Here is an 11,594-nt window from a genome sequence, read left to right on the forward strand (position 1 = left end):
GTAGTGTGTTTGCTATAGGACCTGGAGTCCCTTAGATTGTTTTTTCTTTCTTTCCCTTTTCTTTTTATCTTCTTTCCTTTTGGACAGCTTGGAAATAGTCCTCTCTGTGAGAGACTGTCCAGGATGACTTCTAGCCTCTGATTTCTATGTCACTGCCTGGACTGGGGCCAGCCAGGCTTCATTAACACCCTGACTGTAGAGGTGCCATTGTTTTCATGCTTTCAGCTATGGATAATAAACCCTCAAACTATCAGCCACCCGCCTATAAATGCTCTGCCTGTGTCCTGCCAGCTCTGCTTTTCCTTTAGCTGGGCAGTCCCTTTCTCACCTATCTGAAAAAACTCCCATTCCTTCTATTCTACCCCTGCCACCATTACTGCTGGTCTTGTGGAAACCGACATGATTAGTTGAATCTGCAAGGCAGGTGTTTTCAGTCGCAGTCTTTGCTCCCTGCCATGGCTTGTGGCACAGCAGCTCGGCCACAGGGTGAATCACACCTCTAGGTCTCTCTTATTATTACATTTAAAGCTACCGCTGCTCAAAAAAATGTGGCTTCTCCATGTAACACGTGACCACTGCCATTTTGACTGATGTCAGGTGACTTCACCACCATCTTAACAGAGGGCCAGGTCAGGTGACAAAGTACCGCCATCCTTACTGAGGTATTCCCTGCCTGGTCCCCCAGTGCTAACTCTGTTACATGTGTGCTTTGCCCAGTGGCATCCCTTTGGTAGAGCCCACCAAGAGCATCCACTTTGCCTGATTCCTGTTCACTGTGTGAGTGTGTGTGTGTGTGTGTGTGTGTGTGTGTGTGTATGTAACCTAAACACACCTGTTTACTGTTAAATGTTATAATTGTCTGCCCATTATATCTCATTCCAGACCAAAAAAGGAATAACTCTCATGTTTTAAACTTGTATGCACTTTCTTACAAAAATACTATATATTTAATCTAACTCTGCTTTAAAATGTATTAAGCTGTTCTCTGCTACTGTCACTTCTACTGTTTATTAGAAATAGTTTTTTTTTCTTCTTTCTGTCTTTTACAAGTATAAGTCTTACCTATTAAGTTGAGAGCCAGTACAGTAAAACATGGACCTAGCTCTCTAGGCATTTTCTATAACTTATCTATAACTGATAAACAGCTCTCACCTGCTCAGAGATCTGGGAAATATGGTATTTAAATGTTTAATTATTAAAAGACTTTTCATACAAGAAACAGGTTGGCTCCTAGCAGCAGCACTCTTATTTCCTCCAAAGAAGACAGAAGACAAATGGGTACAGAATAACGTCCATAGGCAATTCATTTCAACTGCCAAATGCTGACCACTGGGCAAAACTACCTTTCATCTAAACTAAAGATCTCCAGACAGTGGACAGAATCACTGGAATCGACAGCCTCACTGTTCAGGTCAAGATAGGCTTGTCTTCCTACAGATTTATTAGCCCACAGGATCTTCTGGAGCCTGGCAGGCCCTGCACTAAACAGCAAAAGGCAAATACGACCCTCAGTGACCATGGAAGACCCTGAGGAGTAGCTCTAGGTGCCAACCAAGTAAGTTCTCTGTCGTTTTTAATCAATAACTCAAGTAAAATTTTATCCTTCTCAAAGATCTCTGATGCAGTTTGACAGCTGAAAAGTTTTGTTGTTTAAAAGGACAGCCTCACCAAACAAATTTCAATTAAGATACAAGTTAACAAAATTACCTCTCAAGCTGCCTTTCATAGTCTTAAAGAAACTTTTCATTATGCAAAAATATCTGTCACAGTCATTCTGGTACAATTATGCTGCTGTTTAAAACTTATGTTTTCAAAAATCCAAGTTTTGAGTTCCAGGGAGATGAATTAAAGGATCCACCTTAAACAGGTCAAATATACCCCTCTCAATTCCCTGGTTCTAATATTATTTTTCTTAAACATAACTTTGTCCTCTGTTCTACCAATACCTTAAGCAGGTGTAAGAGACACTGGACATTTCCATAACACAAACACCAGATGGCAGCAAAGAGAGCAGCTACCCAGGGTGTAACCAGTACCCAGCTTTCTTAGAACACCCTCCCCCATGACGTCCACAAATAAGCAGCAAACAGTCTTGAGAAGCCACTGCCCCAATTCCTTTAACCTGTTGTGCCTAACTTCCCACCTTTCTATTATAAGAAAGAGATGGGAATGTTATGACCTGCTACTGACTTGTCCTGTCCCTTTAAGAGACAAGACCTTATATTTTTGGTTGTGAGCCTTGCCTTTAATGCTAATTCATCCCTTTAGGCCACAAATTACAATCCCAGAGAATTTAGACAACAATGAGGACACTAAGAGAGATTTACATAGATCTAATCTACTTGGGAAGTAGAAAAAGACAAGATCTCCTGAGTAAATTGGGAACATGGGGACCTTGGGAGAGGGTTGAAGAGGAGAGGAGAGGCAGGGAGAGGGAGCGGAGAAAAATGTAGAGCTCAATAAAAATCAATAAAAAAAGAGGGAGACAAGCCCTGCCCACTCACCCATCTGTCCAGGCAAGCAGATCTTCCTTCCATTTCCAGCCTACTCTGTTTCTCCCCAGTCTCTCTTCAGAAGAGATGGTTGCAGCCTCTTCTCCTCTCTCCCATTCCCTCTCTTTCTCTCTCTCCTTCTCTCTGTTTCTCTCTCCCTCCCCCCTCTCTTTCCCTCTCTTCCCTCTTCCCTTTTCCTGAATAAACTAAACATATCCAAACTCACTCTGAATGGCATGCCTATCCATCTCTGCTGTAGCTTCTCATGGGACCGGCTGCCCCACCAACCTGCTGAGGTCTCTCACCCACTGCCTCCCACCCACCTGGGATCAACAGAGGCCTCAGGTGGTGGCACCCAGCTGCCCCTAGTGGCCCACTGCCACTGGTCATCAGGGAACCACAATATTTAATCTAAACCATTCATACATTCATAGCCTGTCTATGCTCACTTTAAAAATATTTTCAATTGTATTATTCACATAAGCAAAATCTGTAACATTTCATACATTTCCCACTAAGGGTCTAAGTCTTCACAAGCTGTTTTACTTACTGCGTTTGTCATCCCAGCCTCACACTCTGCTAGCCATCTCTTTGCTTATACCCAGTGTGAGGTTATCCCTGGGAGATTATACCAAAGTGTCTTGAGTCAGAATTTCTATCTCTGGGAATCTTAGAGCTATTTCACTTGAGTTCAAATGGCTATATCAGGCATTCAATGCCCACATTGAGGTAATTGTTATACTTGACTCTACCTTTTCAAAATGGAAGTTAGAAAATTTTATTAAGCTTTAATGTATTCTAACAGATAATTTATATAATTTAGGATTTATAAGTAGCTGAAAGTAAGTGATTTGAACAATTTGCATAGGTAACATACAAATACTATGGCATTTGAAATGTGGATTGAGAAGTATATTTTCTGTTTACTATCATTTAAAAAGATTTTATTTTATATATAATTATGGGTATATGTGCATGTCTGTGTAAGATTATGTGCACATGAAGCCAGCAGAGGGTGTTGGTTCCCTTTCAAGGCAGAGTTACTGGAAATTCTTAACTGCTTGATGTGGTTACTGGAAATTAAACTTGAGTCCTCTGGAAGAGCAGCACACATTCTCTCCACCCTCTCCAATGTCTGTTATCGTCATCCTGTCATAGAACAGAGCTGTTCTTTTTTTTTTTTTTTTTTTGTAATTTGGAAAGGAGAATGCTTGAAAAGGAGTGGGTCAGAGATGTGGAAGGAAAACCAGTATCAGAATACACTTTGCTTCAAAAGACATTTGTATCTTTTTCTTCGGTTTCTTTTTTGTTGTATACATATTACTATGCTTTGTTTTTATTCACTTCACATTGTCCTCTTTTTCTTCTCCTCTCTCTCTTGCTATTGGTCCCCAGTAGTACTTGTTATAGTATATATAATATATTATACATGTAATATTATTATATATGTGCTTGAACTACTTTTCTTTATGGATACATTTGCATACACAGTATATTCACCAGATCACACTCATGTATGAACACATATATTTATATTTAAACAAAACTCTGCATGAATTATGAGAGAAAGCATGCAGCATTTCTTTCTCTCTGTATTTATGCCTTCCTCCTATGTACCTCTCCCTATCCCTTTACACTCAACTAACTACAGGATGAAACATTTAGAAACATAGATATTATAAGTAGTCTAGAGAGAACTGAAAATATATGGGAGGTTGTGAATAGACCATGCTAAAGCTACAGCACTTTTTAAAAGTTACTTTACCATTCCAAGTCTTTGGTGTCCCTGAGCATCCTGGACACTTTTCCCTGTGGCTACAGAGGAAAACTGATAACTGTGGGAATGCGTGTTTTTTAGGAGTGGGGGAGAATCCTAGAATGGCAAACATCAATGACGGAAATCCAGAACAGATTTGAGGAACAGATGAAAATAAGCAAGTGAAATTGGTGAGGATGGAAAGAAAGATCAGGAGGGCCAGAACACCCAGTAGTCAGTCCCATACACCCACCTTCTGGCAGCAATATGGGTTTGTCTCTTTACTGTAGTCAAGTCTAGAACCACAGAAGTAAGAGGTCAGACCAGTCTAGGCAGTCTCCAGGCAAGGACGAAGAAGGGCTCAGGGAGCCTTGAAAATGCTAAACCTGGTGGCACAGGCTTTTAATCCCAGCACTCTGAAGAAAGAGGCAGGCAGATTTTTGTGAGTTTGAGGTCAGCCTGGTCTACAGAGTGAGTTCCAGGACAGCCAGGGCCGTTACACAGAGAAATCCTGTCTCAGAAAAAAATAAAAAAATAAAAAAAAAAAAATTAACCTATTCTGTCTCCTGAAGACCATAGGTAGAACTACTTGTTTCTGCACAGAATTCTATTTTCCTGGCTCATCCTCCATTCACAAAGATGGTTGGTGTCTTGGAGGTCTAGGTAAAAGTGATTCCTTGTCCTGATTCCTGCCCTGGAAGGAGAGAGTTAAGGGCTGACTCTCAGCATGAGCAAAGTGAAGGTATTCTACCAGGAGTGGAAAACTGGGAACTCCCAGGAAGAGAAAGGCCCTCATTACATATGCACATCCATACTTCTGTGGGAGAATAGAAACTGAAGAATGCTACAAGATAAAGCAGCACATAAAGGAAACCAAAGGCAGAGAAAAACTGGAAGTCCTACTCCACGTGGTTATCATACAACAAATGGAGCATGCTCAAGAAAAGTCCAGGATAAACAATCATGGGAGAGCAGCTGGTATGTAATCATCCTTTAAAAGCCATGACAGTCATGGCCCAGTGCTTTCCTCAACTCACTAACCCACTTCTATACTGGGAGTGCTTTCCTTTCTTAATAATCTGTGCCTATTGCTATTTCTTATTATATATCTAGGGCCCAATTCTTTGACATGGAACATAAGGACCCTTCAGCACAGGCTCAGCTCTGCATCTGTAACAGCATCCATGCACATACAGATACAAACATGAACAATACTCAAGTGCACACACATAAACACTCAGAGATCTACTGACAGAAACTTACGTACACATTCACTTAAGCACACAAATATTGGCACATTTATATGCATAGACACATGGATCGATACCCACACATATGTAGTCTCAGTCAAACATTCATACACTCAAATACACACACAGTGTACTTCCTATTGCATGTTCATACATACCCATGGGCCCACTGTGCCACAATACTAATACACATTCACAGAATCAAAAACAAATGCCTGAAGCTATGCATAGCCTTTCACATCAACTCACCCACACTAGGCAGGAATGAAGGACCCGAAACTAAATTTCTTCCTGGTTCTGCCTCAATTTACTTCACCGAATGTCAATTTTTCCAAGACTAAAGCAGAAATAGAGAACATACCGTTCTACCCAGTTGTGCCAACAAAGCTTAACTAAAGTGAGACAAACCACTGTAGCAATGCACTTCTTCTTTATAACCCTACTCTACTGATAAAGTCACCTCCCCCACTACAGTACCATGCCCTTCATTCTCCACTCTTTTTCCTTCTTATTGACCCAACAATATTGTATAATTTACTTCTTATAGTCATGGTTGTGAAGTTATTGCTAAAATGCCCAATTCCAGCAGGGTTGTTTGTTTTGCTTTTTTTTCCCGGATGCCATATGCAATCCTACACATTTAGATGAGATGGGAGGTGGAGACAGGAGACATCTGAAAGCTCCCAGGCTAGCAAGCCTGTAGACAAGAGAAGGGAACAGAAAAACAAGAGAGACACCATCTCAACAAGGCAGAAAGAGAGAACAGACTCCCAAAAGTTGTCCTCTGACCTATACACTTGCACCAAGACATGAATCCCTCAAGATATAAACACAAAAATGAATAAATACTTTAAAATATGAGATGTGTATCATAGAGAAAAAGTTTAATATGTGCAGGAAGCCAGTTGCCAGAAGGACGAGAAGTGCTGCTGTACTGGGGTTGTATTTAACACACAGAGCATCTTCCCAAGCTCATGATATGACAGTGTAGAAGAGGCAGGAATTTTGTAAGTGATCTATCAAGGGTCATGAGCCTCATAGCCCAGCACTCTTGAGCACAGGCTTTTTCCTCAGCTCACTAGCCCACTCCAGTTCTTGGGAGTACTTTAGCTTTCTTAATAATTCATCTCTATTTTTATGTCCCTTATCTAATTCTTTTTCTGGGGCATGAGAACCTGTATATATTAGGCACCTTGAAACACATATTCACCCTTATAATAGCATAATCAACATGGAAGAAAGCCTGGATGACCAGGCACAGAGTGGCCTCCCAGCTGTCCCTATGGCAGGAGAGAAGCATGAAGTGTTAGGTCAGAAGTAGGTACATAGAAATCTCGGGGTGGGGAGGAAGAGTGGAACACCACAACTGCTACCTCCATGGCCGACACGTAACAGAGCATGTGTAGACATTGGTATATAAAAGCCCCAGTCCTTGGTACAGCATTTGCCGTTGAACTTCTGACCTTTTCTCAACTGCAGCCCACTTCTTTTTCTGGAAATCTTGTCTGCCCTCGTTCCCTCCTTCCCTCCCTCCTTCCCTCCCTCCCTCCCACCCCTGCCTCCCTTTCTTTCTCTTTCCTTTCCTTTCTTCTACTCTCCTCTCTTCTCTTCTCTCCTTTCCTTCCTTCCTTTCTTTCTGAGTGTGATTTTGATGTATGCACATATCTATTTGTGAGTGCATTGCACAGGCCAGTAAAGGATGTTACATATCTTCCTGTATCACTGACTGCCTTATATTTTTTAGACAGGATCTCTCAGAAAACTATGCTGGCCTGGCAACCAGCACGTTGCACTGACTTTCCTGCCTGCATATTTCACTGTGCTGGAATTACAGGTACAGTCATACCTGCTTTTGCTGTTATTGTTTTAACATGAGTTCTGAGGATCTGAACTCACGTCATCTTGTTTATGCTACAGTATTCTTACTACTGATCCATTTTCTCAGCCTGTGTATTCTCTCCTAATAACCTGTTTCTGCTTCTGCTACAATACCCATTTCTCTTCCTGTCTGTGGTGGTTTAAATGAGAATCGTCCCCATAGGCTCATATGTTTGAGTACTTGGTCCCTATTTGCTGGAACTATTTGGGAAGCAGTAGACATAAGGCCTTGTGGGTAGAAGCATGTCACCTGGGTGGGCTTTGAGCTTTCAAAAACCCATGCTGTTCTAGTTCCCTTGCTTTCTGTCTCATGGTTATGTCTCAAGATGTAAGCTCTTAGTTATCCCAAGTTTCGTGCCTACCTGCTGCCATGGTCCACACCATGGTGGTCTTGAGCTCTAACTCCCTGGAACCCCAAATTAAATGTTTTCTTTTATAAGTTGCCTTGATTGTAGTGTTTTTGTCATGGCAATTAAAAAGTGACTAGGACACTATATAATTCTTATTCCATATTACAAACACCTAGGAATTCCAGCAGGTATACAATGAACTGCGATATCTGCTGATAACACCCTCTCAGGGGCATCTTTTCAGACTCCAAGTGGATACTCAACACCACACGTATTGCCAAAGCCTATAAAACATTGTTTCCCCCCTCTACACACAGACTTGATAGCATTAAATGTTAGCTAGGCACAGAAAGCTAACTATAAGCTAGAGGAAAATAATTACAATATGCTAGATTTGTCCAGGGACCATACTGTATCCTCTGAGGTTTGTCTGATAACAAGTCTATCAACTGATAACAAGAATCAGAATGTTAATCAACACTCTACAATTACGGGACTCCGACTTTTCACTTTGCCTGGCAGCAGCAGACTCAGACTTACTGCTCAGAGGATAAGGAGCTAATTTTCAGTATTTTACATCAAAAGTTCTGAAAAGTGTCTGGACTGATTCCAGGAGATTCTTTTGGGAGGGCCTGTGGATGTTAGTGGAGGGAGCAGCTGCCTATAACCCAGACCACCTCTCTCTCTTTTCCCCGTGACAGCAATGGGGTTGCCTAGATCAACAACTCTCAGAATCAAATCCTGAATGAGCCATGGTGACAAAAAGTAGGCAAACAGTCTCTGTAGCGACTTGGGAACAGTCATTAAAAACCTGCCTACCATTCAGGGAGTGTGTGATCGATAACCTCATAAAGAAATCCAACTACAATGTTCTTCCAGGGCTGTCGGGACTTGTATAATTCAATACTAGCTAGAGTGGGCTGGGGTTGTGGAGGAGAGCACAAGAGGGAAGGAGGATTTTGGAATATGTTGAAGGCTTCCTGTTCTCACCCCTTCAGAGCTTGGAGGAGTCTTTGTAGCAAGTAGAGAGTAAATGAAGAGTAATTTAGGCATCGAGGGCTCTCCTTTGCATAACAGTGTTGTAGATACTGGAAAGATTTGATGGGAAAGTCAAAACTTACTGCTCACAAAGCCAGAGTAGAACAGTGTGTAGGTTTGAAGTTTGGGTGGCTCTAGGTTGGGGACTAGAGAATGTTGGATCTTCTTTCTGTAGGAGGTGTGTGTGTGTTTCCTGATACTCTACAGTGTTTAAACACTTAGAGCCCTTTTCTACAGTTAGGGCAGCACGACCCAAAAAGACTTCTCTAAATGATGCCCAGACCTGAAAAGTTCATCCTTTGGACAGGTTGGGGAAGATGTTCAGAATGCTTTTTTATTTCTAGTCTTCCCCTTATGCGTCCTCTCATTACACAACTCTGTGCTCAGCTCACACAAATCTATCCAAAGACACATGATGCTAGCTACTGACTTCTGCTTTGCTCACTTAGTCTCCTGTGGCAAGAATGGTTTCTTACCCCAAGATCCACAGCTATATTATTCCCTGCCAGTTCCCTGGTTTGAAAATTCTGCGCTACTGCACAGTGGAAGCATGCATCCTCACCTTCTGTGCTTCAAAGTTGCCCAATCCAGCTCAGTACTGTTCTTCCAATGTAGGCCATCATTTTTCTTGCCTATCAGACAGATCATGGAATCCTGTGGGATCATGAGTTTCTGAGTTGTTCTATGTTCACCCTGAAAATTTCTCTTATGTACTAGAAGCCTAGAGTTCTATAAAATTATCAGAGAGCAAGATTGTGAGTGAGCAACTGAGGAGAGGGTACCTGGTCAGCTGCACTCAAAACCCAGGAAATATTTTTGAACAAAATAGTTTCATTAACTCATTTAAATCAGTCCAGATAATACTGCCTTGGCTTTGAAGGGAGTCTTCACTCAAAACTGAGAGAAAAGAGCAAGTCTTGGTCCTGGCTGCCTCTCAGGCAGAACAGATAGCTAAGAAACAAACGGGACCCAGGAAGGAAAGGACACCTCACTCTCACTCACTCCCATGGTTCTGATTTCTGACTCATATCATGGACATTCAGAAGTTTCCTACATAATTGACCAAACCACCTATAAAAGGAACTTTACACCCATTTCTACAAAGCACAAACAAGTTTGCTAAAGACAGTCAGTGTGGGATGGTGAGATGTCCCAGCAAACAAGGTAGATTACCACCATGACTGATCATCTGAGTTTGAACCTCAGGACCCAGAACAAAAAAAAAAAAAACAAAAAAAAAAAAAACAAAAAACAAAAAAAAACCCAGGCTGTTACATGTAATTAAAATAGTTTTAATAGTTAATATAAAGTCATGGAGTAAAGCACTTCCAATACAAGCCTGACCCCTAGAACTCTATAAAGCCAGATGCAGGAGTGAATGCCTTCAACTCCAGCCCTATGGAGAGAACTGTGTCCCTAAAAGGTCATCCACTAACTAACATATCAAATGTAGAGGCTGAACAAGAAACTCTCTCTAACAAGGTAGATGGTGAGAAACTGATACCTGATCTGTTCTTTGACCTTCACATGTGCTCAACACACACACACACACACACACACACACACACACACACACGCACGCACACATGGGAGAGAAAGAGAGAGAGAAAGAAAGAGAGAAAGAGAGAGAGAGAAAGAGAGAGGGAGAGAGAGAGAGAGAGAGAGAGAGAGAGAGAGAGAGAGAATAGAGAGGAGAGTTTTCAAAATAGCTCGTGAACTATGCCTAAAGTCCAGTCTCTTTTGTCCTATATATAAGTAAGGATTCTCCCTGATAAATATTTTATATCTAGCATCTCTCTTCCACCTGCAACATATCTAAGACTGGCTCTATGTTGAAAAAATTCTGTGGGTAAGAAAAAGGAATATACCAATGCTTACTTCCTCTGATACATCAATTTAACTGCATATCAAGCAAGCCTGAAGCTCCTCGCACCTCATGTACAGCTACTTATGACAATATTTCTGCACCTGACTCTCCTTGGGGTCCTATTGTCTTTCTACTTAATCAATAAACTCCCTCACTTGAGTTCACTCTGACTTGTCATTCAGTTCTGTGAGATGTGTACTGAAACTGAAGCCCCTGAGCCTGAGGGGGACTTCTCAGTCAATACCTGTGATTCCTGCTGCTAGTGACAACCTCATGGAGGGGCTTGTAAAAGCCAGAGCACCTTCTTTCCTCTCCTCTCACAGTCTCTCCAGTTCAGTCCTTACCTGGTCCACAGGTGAGCAGGAGACTGGCAGCCAGAGTCAGCAGGGGCCTGCAGCGATGCACAGAGTATGCTAGGCTCTCCTGTCCCATCCTCCTGCTCCGTTGTGCTGTGCTCTGCTTCTTACTCCTTTGAGTGAGTCCCTGAGACTGATTCCAGCCTAACCTGGCCCCAGTTTAACTTCAGGGAGGGTGGCGAGGACACACCTTGCTAGGTTTCCCAGGCGGGGCAGGGCCTGCCCTAGGGGAATGCAATGACTGCCATATCTGGCAAAGGTCATTTAGCATTACCCAGAACCCATACAGTGACTAATACCTTACAGACCAATACAAGACCCAGGGTAGCCACAACCCCTAACAAAACTTGACACTTGGGCAAAGCCAAGATATCTACACTAATCTATCAGAGTTTGAAGTAACACAGACGACCCTCTGGTACACATCTGTCCTTTTTAATTTTTTCCCACATTCTACCTGACATCCTTGTTGAGAGCCTGGTACCACCAGACAGGACTGGGGTGGACCCTCCCCTGGGGAAGGTGCTACTCCTCCGGAGTGCAGTTTGGTATGTGTAGGAGTGCAGAGGAGGCAGCATTCCTGTGTGGGAACTCCCTAGTTGCTGGG

The 11,594-nt window shown here is 42.3% G+C and overlaps 1 protein-coding gene across 1 annotated transcript in view; it reads right to left on the bottom strand.

Moving 5' to 3' along the window:
* LOC121451308 (mucin-16-like) overlaps positions 1-11,063 on the bottom strand; it is a 192,194-nt gene extending 181,131 nt beyond the window's left edge. The window contains exon 1 of the mRNA XM_041656777.1: positions 10,976-11,063. Coding sequence (XP_041512711.1) covers positions 10,976-11,063 — 88 coding nt within the window. The remainder of the gene's footprint in view (positions 1-10,975) is intronic.
* Between the last annotated feature and the right edge of the window lie 531 nt (positions 11,064-11,594).

The sequence above is a fragment of the Microtus oregoni genome, unplaced genomic scaffold, assembly GCF_018167655.1.
Source record: "Microtus oregoni isolate MIOR12 unplaced genomic scaffold, Mior012 000008F_ref0000371, whole genome shotgun sequence".
Classification (NCBI taxonomy): Eukaryota; Metazoa; Chordata; class Mammalia; order Rodentia; family Cricetidae; genus Microtus; species Microtus oregoni.